This window comes from Takifugu rubripes, chromosome 15, assembly GCF_901000725.2.
Source record: "Takifugu rubripes chromosome 15, fTakRub1.2, whole genome shotgun sequence".
Taxonomy (NCBI): Eukaryota; Metazoa; Chordata; class Actinopteri; order Tetraodontiformes; family Tetraodontidae; genus Takifugu; species Takifugu rubripes.
This window is the reverse complement of record NC_042299.1, coordinates 9,583,280-9,600,682: the sequence shown is the minus strand read 5'-3', so window position 1 is coordinate 9,600,682 and position 17,403 is coordinate 9,583,280. Positions and strand designations below refer to the sequence as shown.

The 17,403-nt window shown below is 43.5% G+C and overlaps 2 protein-coding genes across 4 annotated transcripts; both read right to left on the bottom strand.

Moving 5' to 3' along the window:
• Positions 1-209: 209 nt before the first annotated feature.
• Positions 210-9,112, bottom strand: LOC115252711 (solute carrier family 22 member 5-like). Its single transcript, XM_029848615.1, has 11 exons — positions 8,698-9,112; positions 7,879-8,061; positions 7,644-7,747; positions 3,851-4,005; positions 3,592-3,763; positions 3,103-3,229; positions 2,882-2,985; positions 2,491-2,705; positions 1,836-2,018; positions 1,619-1,754; positions 210-1,530 (listed from the first exon to the last, which is right to left on the bottom strand). Exons 1-11 carry the CDS (start codon positions 8,905-8,907, stop codon positions 1,467-1,469), a joined length of 1,653 nt encoding a protein of 550 aa, XP_029704475.1. The 5' UTR covers positions 8,908-9,112; the 3' UTR covers positions 210-1,466.
• A 1,657-nt stretch (positions 9,113-10,769) lies between these two features.
• On the bottom strand, positions 10,770-17,242 carry LOC101079156 (solute carrier family 22 member 5-like). Of its 3 annotated transcripts, none has more exons than XM_029848612.1 (11): positions 16,921-17,242; positions 15,968-16,150; positions 14,844-14,947; positions 14,190-14,344; positions 13,914-14,085; positions 13,494-13,629; positions 13,183-13,283; positions 12,813-13,027; positions 12,370-12,552; positions 12,159-12,294; positions 10,770-12,046 (listed from the first exon to the last, which is right to left on the bottom strand). In XM_029848612.1, the coding sequence occupies exons 1-11, from the start codon at positions 17,125-17,127 to the stop codon at positions 11,968-11,970; spliced, it is 1,671 nt and encodes a 556-aa protein (XP_029704472.1). In that variant the 5' UTR covers positions 17,128-17,242; the 3' UTR covers positions 10,770-11,967. The 3 variants fall into 3 exon arrangements, with proteins under 3 accessions (XP_029704472.1, XP_029704474.1, XP_029704473.1); XM_029848614.1 differs by lacking the exon at positions 16,921-17,242 and adding an exon at positions 15,057-15,148 and having other exon boundaries at positions 15,968-16,144; XM_029848613.1 differs by lacking the exons at positions 15,968-16,150; positions 16,921-17,242 and adding an exon at positions 15,057-15,960.
• Positions 17,243-17,403: the final 161 nt, after the last annotated feature.

The window sequence follows — 17,403 nt, the reverse complement described above, 5'->3', positions numbered from 1 at the left end:
AACAAACAAATAAATCTGCTAACCACAATCGCTTTAAAATACTTGATTACTGTAAATATCGTATTTTCACGACCATAAGGCGCACTGTATTAAAAGGCGCAGTCTCAGTTATGGGTGCTATTTCTGTATTTAAAACATACATAAGGCGCACCGTATTATTAGGCGCATGCTGAAACATACAGTAAAAAATGACAACGGAAGTAAAACAGTGAGTTTTGACACATTTATTGAACAAAATATTTATTCTTCCGCCACAAAACCATCAAAGTTTTCATCTTCTGTATCTGAATTAAACAGCTGCACTATTTCAATGTCCAACATCCCGACCACAGGGAGACGCACTGGCATAGGACGAGGAAGACACATGTTATTTAAACAATAGCTGATAGGAACATCTGGATTGGACTGGGGTAGAGGGCACGGCCACTTCCTTTGCGGGGAGGGTGCTGGAGCCTATCTCACCCAGGGCAGTGGTAGCTAAGTCTGTAGGGGACTGGGCTGAGAAGCGGGAGAATGTCAGTTTTAGACCTGGGTGCAGTCAAAATTTGGAAGGCGTGCTGGGAGCCCTGAGGACACCCTCAGGCCACTGTAGAGGTACCTTTAAGCCAGGTACCAAACCTCCAAATGCTCACATAGTGCCTTGGATGAGCTGGTAACTCATCCTGGAGTGTATTGTGTCTTTGCCCCTATGCAGCTGGGACAGAATGAAATGACATCCATATATATTTCTGGGTTTCTAGCACTGAGAGACAAACTTAATTGAAACAGGTGCTGTATAAATAAAATTAAATTCACTTTGAACAGAAAAGTATTATTGAGAATAATTCTGATCTATTAAGAGGTACGTAATCATACATTTGTATTTGTATTTGTATTCAATACAAATACACAACTTGATACTGGTAATATTTGTCTGAGTAATAATCCAAACTTTTACTGCAACTGTAAGTGAAATTGCTTGGCTTTGGCTGGAAGACGTTATTTCTATCCTGGAGAAAAATGCGAATAAAACCACAAAGCCGCACTAACACATGCTGCAACAGAGTTTGTATAATAATTAGCACTTAAATGTGGGACAAATCAGTCAGAACACACCACTGGTATTTTGTCTACAGGAACAAGAAATTACTGTCTAATTAAATGGCTCTGTGCCAGGCTAACAAATTCACTACCCAATAAACTAATAGTGCTTTCTTTGCTTGTCTGTTTTGTTTGAACATACTAACATCAAGACAGTGTGGTAACCAAATGGCTTTATCTTCACAGTTGACAGGGAAAGGCACATGTGGAACCAACTTAAGTGATATGTATATACATATATATACACACACATATATATATATACACACACAAATAGACTGATGTGTGCCTATGCTTATATTACAGTTAAATAATGAGGATGATCACAGTAGCATTTTGAATTCTTCTGTCAGTATCCTAGAATAGCAAAGTAGAAATGTCATACTTCACATTCGACTTTCCAAATCAACCACAGATTTTGGTCGTTGAGTGAGACACGGACATTTCACCCTGTTGAAGATAAATACAGGGTTTTGTTACTGTTTTCAAAAATCCTAAAATTTTATATTTGTATTTTTGTGTGCAGAAAGCTTTTTACCTGGTTCTCTCACTCATCTGCCCAATTGTTTCTGGAAGGGGTTTTCCAAAGGTCTCAGGGAGGAAGAGAATTGCCAAGGCGGAGATAAGTGTCATTGATCCCAGTAAAATGTAAGGCAGATGCTCATAGATTTCACCTGTATGTTGGAAAACCAATGTTTACAATAGGAGAGAGTCCTTGGTCAGGTGGGTGTAAATGTCAGGAGAATTTAACTTACGCAGCTGGAATAAAAAGGGAGCTATGCAGGTGCCTACTCTGGAAAATATGCTGCATGTTCCTGTTGCTGTGCTCCTTATTGGTGTTGGGTATATTTCTGCTGTGTAGGTAAAAACGAGTGTTGCACCACTGGTAAAGCCGTATTTACCCAACATCTCTAGTGTAATTGACAATGGCGGTAAAGCTGAACAAAAAGAGAAAATAGCTAAGGTTACATGAAGATTACAAGAGTGATTGATTGAGATGTTTGAATTGAACATACATTATGTTATTGACAGTTTTGCACATTTGTCTGTATGCTCGTACCGCTGATGTGTTCATAAACTATATGTAACTACTGTCTTTCATGTGTTTACCAGTAGGCACATGTACAGGTTAGCTGATTCATTTTTGCACAACTTTATTCTGGGAAAAGATTGTGGATTTTTGTGCAGGCTTAACAAAATGGGAAATGTTATTAGCTTTGCTGAGCTTGGTATGCTTTTGGGGGCTCTCCCACAATGACTGAGATTGGTTGTGGCTGGTGTTTTAGTTGTGTAGTGTTAAATGTGCATGAAAATACAAAGTCTTGTTTGCTTTTACATTACAATGGTTACAGCTGTGAGCAAGTGAAAGTTTAACATCAAGAGATGTTTGGGAAATGTTTTCTTTCTCACATTTTGGCACCAGTTGAATGAAAAATAGGGCTAGTCCTCCAAGAAGTGTCACACCAATAAGAGTCAGACGTCTCGGTAAGTACTGCATTGTTAACCAGACAAAAATGTATGCTGGAAGTTCGACAGCCGCTGAGATGAAAGTACTGAGGTAGGGATCAGAGCTTAAATTCCCAGAGTTTAGGGTCAGGCCATAATAACCAGTTAATAAAGTGAACCTGGGTAAGACAGAATGGGCATTAGATATAATGTTAGTCACATTTTCCAAATGCTTTGTCATAAAAGAACAGGTTTACATGGCCAATATGTAATAGCTTTAAAATACAGTAAGGGTTAGGGTTGGGGTTATGGTGGGAGGGTGGGGGTGTAATCAATAAAGAATTTTCAGACTCACCACACCAACCAAAGAATGGGTGTTATTGGCCTCATTTTTCTGTTTCGTAACAAATCCAGGACATTGGGTTTTGCCTCTTTGCACTCTGAAAGCTCCTTCTCAGTCTGAAAGACACATTTTTAGTTACATTATAAAATTACTCTATTTCATGATCAGCCAAGGTTGTTCAATGGCTAATCAAAAGTCACATATTTTGAAAACTACAAGTTGTGCCAGCGTACACAGTAATCTGAGAAGATGTCCTCTGGAGCTTCAACTTTGTTCATCTTAGCTGCCTTTCTTATTATGGCCTCAGCTTCTTCCAGCCGTCCTTGAGAGAACAACCACCGTGGGGACTCTGGAATGAACCTGCCTCAGTTGGAACAAGGTAAGTTCTTAAAAAACTATAAATGGAACTAATACTGTTTTTATTTGGGAACAAAATTAAGTTCAAAAAGTAAGAAGAGATCCTAATGAGTCCAGAAAATCATACAAGGCTGTGACAACAGACATTTATAGGAAAAACTATAATGAGTATCCTCAGTATTATATGATATGTATAATATATCATTTGATTATGGTTTTGGAACAAATGTATTCTTGGTCATGACACATACATGTTTTTACCTTCATATTGCATCCTATAACAGAAATGCCTTTGTATTGCATCATACAACTTCCAATTTGATATTACTGTGTGCATTATTTATTAATTTTGTAAATGAACTCACCACCACAGCAAAAGGTAAATCAGTGCCGGCAGAGATGTAGCCAGAAGAAAAGGTTTCCAATCCCTTAACAGGAAAGCAATGAGGGGGACTGAAAGGGAGCCAATAGTAAAACCCAAACATACACCCAGTGATGAAAACAGTATCCTAATTTTCCCAGACAAGGTTTCAGTTCCTGCACAAAAAAAGGTCATCATATGAAATAATATATCCCAACTCATAATTGAGATCAACAAATATTGTTTGAAAATATTGTGTGTACCTAATACAAAAGCAGCCACATAGTTTGCCATTTGGCCCATGCCGCTAATGAAGAAAATGATGGCGAATATGACCCAAGATGGGGAGAAAATCAGGGCCACAGTAAAAACTGTCTGAACTGCCATGGTTATGAAAAACACAGGCTTCCTTCCATATCTATATTGAGAAGATGGGCAATAAAACATGAGAAATAATCATAATAATAATAACAACAACAACAATAATAATAAAACGATTTGTTAAAACAGTAATTCAATGATTGAAAACATTGATTTTTTTTTCATTGATTGATTAATTGATTCCTTCATTCATTCAATGGATCCAGTGCAGAGTCAGGTTGATAATTAAACAAATCATAAAATCATCTTCCCCTCCCTGGGCTGCCACCTTATCGTGGTGGAGGGGTTTGCGTGTCCCAATGATCCCAGGAGCTCCGTTGTCTGGGGCTATATGCCCCTGGTAGGGCCACCCATGGCAAACAGGTCCTAGGTGAGGGACCAGACAAAGCGTAGCCCAGGACCCCCTAATGATGCTAAACAACTTTGGTGCCAAGTTTCCCTTGCCCGGATGCGGGTCACCGGGGCCCCCTCCTGGAGCCAGGCCTGGGGGTGGGGCACGTTGGCGAGCGCCTGGTGGCCGGACCTCTGCCCATGGAGTCCGGCCGGGCGCAGCCCGAAGAGGCAACATGGAACCCCCTTCCCGTGGGCTCACCACCTGCAGGAGGGGCCAAGGGGGTCGGGTGCATTGTGTTTTGGGTAGCAGCCGGAGGCAGGGACCTTGGCGGTCTGATTCCCGGCTGCACAAACTGGCTCTAGGGACATGGAATGTCACCTCTCTGGTGGAAAAGGAGCCTGAGTTGGTGCGCGAGGTTGAGAAGTTCCGACTAGATATAGTTGGCCTCACCTCGACGCACGGCAAGGGCTCCGGAACCAGTCTTCTTGAGAGGGGTTGGACTCTCTACCACTCTGGAGTTGCCGATGGCGAGAGGCGACGGGCAGGGGTGGCAATTCTGGTTGCTCCCCAGCTCAGTGCCTGTGTATTGGAGTTTACCCCGGTGGATGAGAGGGTAGCCTCCCTTCGCCTTCGGGTGGGGGGACGGATCCTGACTGTTGTTTGTGCCTATGGTCCAAACAGCAGTTCAGCGTATCCACCCTTTTTGGAGTCCTTAGAGGGAGTGCTGGAGAGTGCCCCTTCTGGGGGCTCCCTCGTCCTCCTGGGTGACTTCAATGCTCACGTTGGCAATGACAGTGTGACCTGGAGAGGTGTGATTGGGAAGAACGGCCCCCCTGATCTGAACCCGAGTGGTGTTTTGTTATTGGACTTCTGTGCTCGTCTCAGATTGTCCATAACGAACACCTTGTTCAGACATAAAGGCGTCCACATGTGCACTTGGCACCAGGACGCCTTAGGCCGCAGATCGATGATCGACTTTGTGGTTGTGTCATCGGATTTGCGGCCGCATGTACTGGACACTCGGGTGAAGAGAGGGGCGGAGCTGTCAACTGATCACCACCTGGTGGTGAGTTGGCTCCGATGGTGGGGAAGGATGCCGGACAGACCTGGCAGGCCCAAACGTGTTGTGAGGGTCTGCTGGGAACGCCTGGCAGAGTCCCCTGTCAGAAGAAGCTTCAACTCACGCCTCCGGGAGAGCTTTGACCATGTCCCGGGGGAGGCGGGGGACATTGAGTCCGAGTGGACCGTGTTCCGTGCCTCCATTGTTGAGGCAGCTGACCGGTGCTGTGGCCGCAAGGTGGTTGGTGCCTGTCGTGGCGGCAATGCCCGAACCCGCTGGTGGACACCAGCGGTGAGGGATGCCGTCAAGCTGAAGAAGGAGTCGTATCGGGCCTTACTAGCCTGTGGGACTCCTGAGGCAGCAGATGGGTACCGGCGTGCCAAGCGGAGTGCAGCTACGGCGGTTGCCGAGGCAAAAACTCGGGCATGGGAAGAGTTCGGTGAGGCCATGGAGAACGACTTTCGGACGGCCTCGAAAAGGTTCTGGACCACCATCCGGCGTCTGAGGAGGGGAAAGCAGTGCACTGTCAACACTGTGTATAGTGGTGATGGTGTGCTGCTGACCTCAACTCGGGATGTTGTGGATCGGTGGAAGGAATACTTCGAGGACCTCCTCAATCCCACCAACACGCCTTCCAGTGAGGAAGTAGGGCCTGGGGACCTGGAGATGGGCTCTCGTATCTCCGGGGCTGAAGTTGCCGAGGTAGTTAAAAAACTCCTCGGTGGCAAGGCCCCGGGGGTGGATGAGATCCGCCCAGAGTCCCTTAAGGCTCTGGATGTTGTAGGGCTGTCGTGGTTGACTCGACTCTGCAACATCGCGTGGACATCGGGGGCAGTGCCGCTGGATTGGCAGACCGGGGTGGTAGTCCCTCTTTTTAAGAAGGGGGACCGGAGGGTGTGTTCCAACTATAGGGGGATCACACTCCTCAGCCTCCCTGGTAAGGTCTATTCAGGGGTACTGGAGAGGAGGGTCCGCCGGATAGTCGAACCTCGGATTCAGGAGGAGCAATGTGGTTTTCGTCCTGGGCGTGGAACAGTGGACCAGCTCTACACCCTCCGCAGGGTCTTCGAGGGTGCATGGGAGTTTGCCCAACCAGTCCACATGTGTTTTGTGGACTTGGAGAAGGCATTCGACCGTGTCCCTCGGGGGGTCCTGTGGGGGGTCCTCCGAGAGTATGGGGTGTCGGGCCCGCTGATACGGGCTGTCCGCTCCCTGTACGATCGGTGCCAGAGTTTGGTCCGAATTGCTGGCAGTAAGTCGAACTCGTTTCCGGTGAGGGTTGGCCTCCGCCAGGGCTGCCCTTTGTCACCGATTCTGTTCATAATTTTTATGGACAGAATTTCTAGGTGCAGTCATGGTGTTGAGGGGATCTGGTTTGGTGACCTCAGGATCGAGTCTCTGCTTTTTGCGGATGATGTGGTCCTGTTGGCTTCATCGGCCTGTGACCTCCAACTATCACTGGATCGGTTCGCCGCCGCCTGTGAAGCGGCTGGGATGAGAATCAGCACCTCCAAATCCGAGGCCATGGTTCTCGACCGGAAAAAGGTGGAGTGCCTTCTCCGGGTAAAGGAGGAGATCCTGCCCCAAGTGGAGGAGTTTAAGTACCTCGGGGTCTTGTTCACGAGTGAGGGAAGAATGGAGCGGGAGATCGACAGGCGGATCGGTGCGGCGTCCACAGTAATGCGGACTCTGCACCGGTCCGTTGTGGTGAAGAGAGAGCTGAGCCGAAAGGCGAAGCTCTCGATTTACCGGTCGATCTTCGTTCCTACCGTCACCTATGGTCATGAGCTTTGGGTCATGACCGAAAGAACAAGATCACGGGTACAAGCGGCTGAAATGAGCTTCCTCCGTAGGGTGGCTGGGCTCTCCCTTAGAGATAGGGTGAGAAGCTCTGCCATCCGGGAGGAGCTCGGAGTAGAGTCGCTGCTCCTCCGCGTTGAGAGGAGCCAGATGGGGTGGCTTGGGCATCTAGTCAGGATGCCCCCTGGACGCCTCCCTGGTGAGGTGTTCAGGGCATGTCCCTCCGGTAGAAGACCCCCGGGGAGACCCAGGACACGTTGGAGAGACTATGTCTCTCGACTGGCCTGGGAACGCCTGGGGATCCCTCCGGATGAGCTGGAGGAGGTGGCTGGGGAGAGGGAAGTCTGGGCTTCTCTCCTTAGGCTGCTACCCCCGCGACCCGACCCGGATAAGCGGTAGAGAATGGATGGATGGATGTATAAAATCATCTTAAAATGAGTCCTTATGTGCGTTTAGAGCCGTGCTCTTGTGTGTACTGTACCTGTCAGCTATATGTCCTGCAAAAAAGGATCCAAAAAGAACTCCAAGGAAATAAACGGTGGAGGAAAAAGGCTGCTTCCACCCATCATTACACACCAGGTCAAACTGGAACAGCAGGACAGGAAAGTTGAGTTGTAGGAGGGTGCAACACAGAGCCAAGGTTACAAAGTACACGTGACCACTGGTCGTTGAAAATGACCCTCCAATGCATTACATACAGAAACACACACACACACCTGAGACACTATCGTAGACTGAAAGATTTCTTTGCTGTAGTTCCATCCATCCAAACAGCTTTCCTCTTCCAGATTTGTGAGGTTGACATCAATGCCAGGAAGGAGTCCCTGAGCGGAGTAATTTCTGACCACATCCAGCTTGTATCTGGTGCAACTGCTCAGTTCCTGGTGTCCATTAATTATCTAATGTAAAAACACTTCAATTATGGTAAAATGAGAGTGTTGAAGGACATAAAGCTGATTGCTTTTGTGACAGCTGCTATTAAAAAGGAGGAAGATGGTAAAAAGAAGCACTTTGTCATGTTAGATTTGCTTTATTGCTTTGTGGTGTTGTGATCATGGTCGTTTACATTTTTTCAGACCTTTAGAGCTTTTTATTGCCATTAGCATTTTACAAACTTTCTTTGTAGAGTATGAGTGACAAGAAATAAGATGTCAAATGTGTGGTTTGTTAAAGAAACATGCAAAAGACTTAAAGGTATTAATCTCTGTATATGTGCATGCATGCATGTTTGCTTAGGATTTGGTTACTGAGTGTATGACCCAGTCCTTACTTAAATGTACATCTTAAATACACGTGTAAATACACTGACATTACATTACATTCATCCATACATTTATGTATATTTATACATGTTATATTTTTCAGTTGCATTAAAGACTCACTTGTGTATTGTGACAGTAACGTTGCCTCTTTTGAAAGTTTTGTTTGCGTATCATAGTATTTCATTTTAGAAGTTAACTTAACTGTATTTTTGATTTTTCTATATACAGCACTTTTATGAAGTTGAAATCTGTCATTGTTGTAAATCAGATTACCTTGGCAGGTATTATGACACTGAGCCATTCCAGGGTCAAGTTGACATCTGGAATCTTGCAATGGTGTTTGGGAATCGCTGATATAAAGACTACAGAAACAAATCCTAATCCATTTGGGATCGTGCTGGCAAGGAGCAGAAAGAAAACAACCTGCTGAAAACGGCCCCAGTGACCAAGAAATGCTGTTACTTCCTCAAAGTTCCTCATCATTACTGAATCATCTTCAACCGCGATCTCCTAAAAGGATTTTTTTTCTTTCCAAAGTTTCTTATCTCCATTTAGCAGATCACTGTATTGTGCCCTTTGGATTCAGCAGTTAGACTCTGTTAATGTTTCAAATGATACAAAACTTATTGTGTGGAGTCAGGTAAATCTGCAAGACACTGAGAGGCAAAGTCACATAGACCCCTAGTGCTCAGGAGGGGACACTGAAGTTGTCTGTTACTAAACTGTGCTTAATAATTAAATTATGGTCTTTTATATTTGTGGAAGATTGTCAGGTGTATCACTGCAGCATCACTTTTCAATCACAACAGTGCTGCTACTGTGACTGTGAGACACACCTGTACTAGCAGCCCTGCTACTGTGACTGTGAGGCACACACCTGTACTAGCAGCCCTGCTACTGTGACTGTGAGACACACCTGTACTAGCAGCCCTGCTACTGTGACTGTGAGACACACCTGTACTAGCAGCCCTGCTAGTGTGACTGTGAGACACACCTGTACTAGCAGCCCTGCTACTGTGACTGTGAGACACACCTGTACTAGCAGCCCTGCTAGTGTGACTGTGAGGCACACACCTGTACTAGCAGCCCTGCTACTGTGACTGTGAGGCACACACCTGTACTAGCAGCCCCGCTAGTGTGACTGTGAGGCACACACCTGTACTAGCAGCCCCGCTAGTGTGACTGTGAGACACACACCTGTACTAGCAGCCCCGCTACTGTGACTGTGAGGCACACACCTGTACTAGCAGCCCCGCTACTGTGACTGTGAGGCACACACCTGTACTAGCAGCCCCGCTACTGTGACTGTGAGGCACACACCTGTACTAGCAGCCCCGCTAGTGTGACTGTGAGACACACACCTGTACTAGCAGCCCCGCTAGTGTGACTGTGAGGCACACACCTGTACTAGCAGCCCCGCTAGTGTGACTGTGAGACACACACCTGTACTAGCAGCCCCGCTAGTGTGACTGTGAGACACACACCTGTACTAGCAGCCCCGCTAGTGTGACTGTGAGGCACACACCTGTACTAGCAGCCCCGCTAGTGTGACTGTGAGACACACACCTGTACTAGCAGCCCTGCTAGTGTGACTGTGAGACACACACCTGTACTAGCAGCCCTGCTAGTGTGACTGTGAGACACACACCTGTACTAGCAGCCCCGCTACTGTGACTGTGAGGCACACACCTGTACTAGCAGCCCCGCTAGTGTGACTGTGAGGCACACACCTGTACTAGCAGCCCCGCTACTGTGACTGTGAGACACACACCTGTACTAGCAGCCCCGCTACTGTGACTGTGAGGCACACACCTGTACTAGCAGCCCTGCTACTGTGACTGTGAGACACACACCTGTACTAGCAGCCCCGCTACTGTGACTGTGAGGCACACACCTGTACTAGCAGCCCCGCTAGTGTGACTGTGAGGCACACACCTGTACTAGCAGCCCTGCTAGTGTGACTGTGAGGCACACACCTGTACTAGCAGCCCCGCTAGTGTGACTGTGAGGCACACACCTGTACTAGCAGCCCTGCTAGTGTGACTGTGAGGCACACACCTGTACTAGCAGCCCCGCTACTGTGACTGTGAGGCACACACCTGTACTAGTAGCCCTGCTACTGTGACTGTGAGGCACACACCTGTCCTAGCAGGGCTGCTAGTTTGACACCAGATTCAGTGTAATATGTTTTTGTTTAATATCCGTTCGCAGAACTATCTGTCTCAAATTGAAATTTTCTCGTAGTTTACATGATAAACATTGTCTTGTAAGTTCTCTGGTCAAAAACCCAGCCCTGTTATGATTTAGTTTGATCAGGACCCGAATGCAGACAGGAAACAGCCAACTGGGTCTCAAAAGGGTTTATTGAAACCAAAAGAAGCCTCGAACGCAGCGGGAAAATAAAAACGCTCAGCACGTGGAAAGGAGCCTGCTTGTTCCTCCTCCAAAGGGGAGAGGCGTGGTGACCTTGAGCAGAGAACAAAAAATAATTACAACTTCTGAATCTCGAACAAAATGGCAAGTAACTGAGTCCACGTTTACCACAACAATGACAAAACGATTAGACACTGGTCAACAGAAGCCAGGACCTAAATAGCCAGTTGGTTAGAAATAGACAGCAAGGGATTTAGTGACCTTGATGGGCAGCAAAGGCAACTGTGATACTGAAAGAGCACTGCACAAAAAGGATTAAGATCATTCAGGACCACACATGTTGACAGATGTGGCCACTGTGTGTACATTGTTTAAGGGGAAAATATTTTATTTTTCACCCAAATATATTCTTAAAACCTTGCATTTAAAAGGATTCCTTATTTATTTTTTACATATTTTATTGCAGTGTTCTTAAAGTCAGAAGTATAAATATGGAAAAAGACACAAATACATGTAACAGTGGACAAATCACGCAAAATTATCTGGAAGTAAGCATGGTAAAGGTTTTCTGAACAGATAAGAGATAACATTTAAGAATCAATGGGTGGAAAAATGTCAATTTTACACGCCTGAATACCACTCCAACGATTCTTGAAGGTAACAGGATGCCACTCCTGACTCTGTGATGTCAGATTACAAACAGGTTTATGAGTAAATACAACAGTACTTCTCCTGCAGTGAAGCCAAAACAAGTTGTGCGTCCTCTTTGTTTAGTGTGGGTCTAGCAGACTTGAGCAGAGTTCTCAACACTTTTCGGTCGCCATCCTCCATGTTGTTCATACAACTAAAATGAATCACTCATTCAATATAATCAGGACTGACTCAAAAAGAACAATCTCGGATAATATACTGATAATTGTATGACCTGATAATATAAATACAGATAATGCCTCACCTTAACCCACTCATTTTACAATAGAATAATGAATATTTCTCACAATGTTTTTATCACAATAAACATGGATACCTTTTGTTAGTTTTTACAAAAAGATTTTGTGTAGTCATGATTGTGTGTTATGACATATTTAGCCCAAATCAGTATGCATGAACTCAATACTATCCTTTGCAGTCCAGACATTTTCAGTAGCGTTCACTTGTACTATAACACAATTAAAGGTTTTGATTTTCCTCTACCACCTCAGCTGATGAGCAATATTTCCTTCTGTTATTCTTGAATAGACACAAATTTCTGTTGGCAGAAAGCACACAAAAAACCCTTAATATACACAAAAGCCCATTTAATTTGCATACTTTATATTCCATGCATAATAAGATAGGTGTTTAGCCTTGCAGAAACCCACCTTCTAGACTTAGACATCTCTTCAATAGTCTGAGGGAGAGGTACATTAAAGGTCTCTGGTAAGAAGAGTGCGGCGACACTTGACGCAACAGAGAGAACCCCCAGAATAATATACGGCAGATACTCAAAGTAGATCTCTATTCAACAGAAGATGGAAAGATTAAACTTGATTTTCAAGTCAAGAAACTACTACTAAAGTAGAGTGCACTCACTAAGCTTAAACAGAAAAGGTGCAGTGGTGCTTCCCGCTCTGGAAAGTATGCTGCATGACCCTGTTGCACTGTTGCGGAGCACTGTTGGGTAAATCTCCGCTACGTAGACATACATGTAGTTGGATCCAGCTGTCACAGCAAATTTACCCACCATCTCCAGAGCAACAGCCATCCATGATAAACCTAGAAGAGAAATGTCTAAATTTAAAGCATCACCATTGATTGTCTGTAGCCAAGGAAGTATCTTGATGGAAATTGATACTATAGCCCCATGGAGCCTTAACAAGTGATGTTGTCTGGACCAAATCAAAGATCACAAATAATTTTATGTTGCTAGTTATGCTCTAAGAAATTCATGTACTGCCCAATAACCACTTGCCTAAGCTTTTGAGAAATGTCCTACTAACTTGCGCTGTCGGAGCTTGCAGGGTACCTTGACTTACTGTTTGGCACTAGTTGAATCAAGAAGAGTGACACTGCAACAAGCAGCAGTATGAAGATGACAGTAGGCTGCCTTGGAAGAAAACGCAGTGCTAGCCAAATGCCAATCAATGCTGGTACTTCTATAGCTGCTGACATGAAACAGCTAATGAAGGGATCAGCATGAAGCTGTGATGAGTTCAAAGACAAACCATAGTATCCACTCCTAAGGGTAAACCTGTGTTGTCAGCTACAGACAGATGGATTCAGTGGCAAACACCTACCTCCATCACCAAGCAGGTTTTTCTACTTACAATGTCAGGAAATCCACTTATAGTCAAGACCAATGAAACCACTACAGTATACAGTAATTTTTTTAAAATTCACACTTACCAGACGAGACATATAATAAGGGTTATGTTTCTGATGTTACTTGTCTTTAGCATGTGAAGAATATTGATGTTTTTCTTATTGGATGTGCTTTTCTCTTTAACCTGCAACATACAAAATCACAACTTACAAAAAAATTGATTATTTGTTCATCTTTTGTTTGCATTTTATTTAATACCTTTACCCCCTCCACATAACACTGAATTCTTGTGAATTAAAATGCAGTTTGACATGGGCATTCTTGCCGTTTTGTGTTTTGCATTGCAGGGATATGCGTGTCTCAGCGGGCATGATGCCACTCAGAGCTGACTTACAAGTGCGCTGTGATTTTCAAGGTTGAGGAACTGAGGTGTCTCGACTTTGTTGATCTTCGCAGCCTTTCTTATAATGGCCTCTGCCTCTGCGAATTTTCCCTGAGAGAGTAGCCATCGAGGGGACTCGGGTATAAACCTGGGTCATTTTTCAATACAGAAACAAGAGTTCTTTGATTAGCGTTAATAATTTGTCATGAGTCAAACCTCTACTCAAAAAGCTGTCATTTAGTCATTATTTAAGTGTAGCTGTTTCAAAAATAATATAACTTTTTTTAAAAAATAATTCTAAACATACTAACCCAAAGAAAATGTGAGTCAAGATAATCATCTAAACATTAAAGCTAGAATAAGTGATTTTAAAAGGCTTCAATAGCAAGCCCATATCATGTCTGCATTGAAGTGTGTGATTAACCAACCTACCACCAGAGAGGGAGCTCCATCAGACCAGGTAAAGAAATAGCGACCAGCAAATATTTCCAATCCCTTATAAAGTAAGCAAACAGAGGCAGCAACATATAGCCAACAGTAAAGCTCAAACAAACCCCCAACGATGAAAACAGGACTCGCACTCTGCCACTCAAGACCTCAGTGCCTGCAAAATAGCATAACATGACATAAATGCAAAATAGATTATAATATAACAAGACACAGAGCAAAGCAAAACAAAGACAGACTGCAAAGACCATAAATATTTACCCAGCACAAAAGCAGAAACATAACTGGAGACTCGCCCAAAACCAGTAATGAAGTAGAAGAAGGCAAACATTGACCAAAAAGGTGAAAAGACTGCAATGACAGCTGAGATGGATTGAAATGCCAGTGTCGCAAACATCACTGGTTTTCTTCCGAACCTACAATTAGACAAATTAAAACAAAACATTTTAAATGTTTAGTTTTACAACCAGTAATGTCAAAAGAACATCAAGCTTCCTCTACTGAGAATATTGTAGTTATACTAAAGTACAGACCAAACAGGGATGAATGGTAACAGATAATGTTAAAAGACATAAACTAAAGTTCGAGTTTATTCACAGGTTGAGTTGGTTTTAGTACAAATTAGTTCATGTCACCACTTGACGGTTATAAACTGTATACTACAATTTCTCATAATTTTAGGACAATAAATCAACACAAATGCACTTTACCCATGTTTACCCTTTTCCCCTCCATCTTAAGTCTATTTGCACCAACAAAATAAAACACTTAAAAACTATGGGATATTAATTATAATATTAATCCATTAATCCATTGTGATCATTTTTGAAAGTTATACTCATTTGATCATTTTGTTTGTTTGAAATTACCCATAATAAGAATATAAAGAGAACAGTCTTCGATCCTTTTTGTCACCTGTCTGCAATCTGTCCTGAGAAGAGGGATCCAACAAGTACTCCCAGGAGGAAAACGGTAGAGGTGAACGGCTGCTTCCATTGTTCACTGCACACCAGGTCAAACTAAAATATTTATGCACAGACATGATGTTAACCAAGAGGAATCTTTCAATATTTCAACTGATAAACCTCTTAAATATTATTTAGTAAGTTTGTTTTTATTATGGTTGACCTTTAGAGTAGATACAAATTGAGAGTTGATATAAGTAGGATACATTTCATGGCTCCTGAGAAATCCATGTCTCTTCTTTGACCTCACCAAACCTGTCAGGAATGTCACATAGCCAGCAGAGGTGTATTCTTTAGAGCCTTGAGGTCCATGACTATTTACATTGTAAAGGAACACTTTCAGCATTTCATAGGTTCTCCTGTTTTTTGCTCCTGTCCATGTTTTTCGTGCCTCACACCTATAATAGCAGGGCTGCTCGTACAGGTGTGTACCTCACATTCACACTAGCAGCGCTGTTGTGATTGAAAAGTGATGCTGCAGTGATACACCTGACAATCTTCCACATATATAAAAGATCGTAATTTAAATATTAAGCACAGTTTAGTAACTGACAACTCCAGTGTCCCCTCTAGAGCACTAGGGGTCTACAGTATGTGACTTTGCCTCTCAGTGTCTTGTAGGTCCTGACAGGTTGCACCTGGGTGCTTTCTATTAAATGGCACAGATCCAGTCCCTCTGTCTCTTGGCTGTGTTGACAGTCTACCCTTCTTCCATCTTCCTTGGGTGCTCCTTCAAGTCATTGCTTGTAGTTTAGAAGTATTTTTTTTTGTGGATTTACACCTGTCTTGTTGCAGTTAGGAGCCAAATTGTGCAAAGTGTGCAGGAAATAAGCAAACCCAATACAACTCAGACAAACTATCAGCAAACATTTACCATATTTTGGGACTATTTGCACCCAAAGCGAGAATCCTATCCCGGACAATCTGTCACACCTCATGCAAGAATCATTCTCCACACATAGCTCATCACATAACTTGTACATTTGTATTTTTTTTAGGGTTAGGGTTAGGGTTAGGGTTCTTGCATTTACAAAGCACAGCAAAGGAACCTGGCAGATGATTGAATGTTTGTACCTCTGAAACAAGGGTGGACTGGTAGATGTCTTGACTGTAGCTCCATCCATCCAAACAGTCCTCCTGCTCCAGTTCTGTGATGTTCACGTCTCTGCCCGGAACGAGTCCCTGAGCGGAGAGATTTCTGATCACGTCCAGTCGGTATCTGCGGCAACTGCTCTTGACCTGTTTGCCATTCACCACCTATCAGGAATGGTTACACACACCTTATGTGACACACCTTGTGATTTGTATGTGCAAATAAATTCTTCCAGTTGCTGTAAAGCTGTGGTGGGAAAAATAATTGTTAGTTTAAGCATTAATTATACTAAACCAAAACAGTTTTGCTACATTGGTAAAAGCATAATTATACTACCATTGTAGGATGTGAATTAGCCTGCCTGGTTTGTGTTAAGACAGTATTCAAAAGCATAATTTATACACTGCATTATGGTGCTCATGGTCAAAGGTTTTGCTTATGTTTCTGGTATTAATGTGGTTATTTGCTTGTGCTTGTATGTTTTACAGTGAACATAAAAAAGCTGGACCTGAAGTGCAGACATGGAGACACTGAAGTGAGCTGCAGGAGTGAGAGTGTGAGGGGGAGCCAAAAGTAGGTCAGTCCCGCATGCAAAATCTGAATATGAAATATGTTGGTATGCTTATACAGTAAACAGTAACAACTCTTCTATAACCTGGACTCATAAACTGCATATCGGTACAAAATCTCTCTCTACGAGCTAGATTCTAGAAGTTATTTACGGTTTCAAATTGCAACACGGGTGATACATTTTAAAAAAAAACTGTTGCTCGGATACCAATATCATAGGAAATATCCATGGAAATCACATTTGATAAAAGATCAATGAACCAAACTATAGACTATTTTTTAGTGTTTTTTGAGGTGTTTTTTTTTTGCTTTGTTTTTGCTTTGACTTTGCCCAATGCCAACAAAATTGCAAACTTAAATGTACCTCTTTTGGAATGGTAGAATTCAGCCAGTCCTGAGTAAGATTGACATCTGGAATCAGACAGCTATGATGGGGAGTGTCAGCCAAGAAGACACTCGAGAAAGTGATGATTCCATTTGGTATGATGCAGATGCAGAGGAGAAAAAACATGATCTGCTGAAAACGACCCCACATACCCAAAAATGCTGTGGCTTCTTCATATTCCTGCATTATTTCAGCATAAGACTGAAAAGGAAGAGATGTATCTTGAGTGATAAAGAGAACAACTGCTGACTTGGCAAGCCCCTCCTTTATTATAGGCCACACCCATGACACGTATACTTCACTCTTGGGGATTAAAAGAAAGAAAGAAAGAAAGAAAGAAAGAAAGAAAGAAAGAAAGAAAGAAAGAAAGAAAGAAAGAAAGAAAGAAAGAAAGAAAGAAAGAGATTTTACACAACCACTTTATTTACACAAATTCACACTCTGTTAAAAAACCAGTGCTGA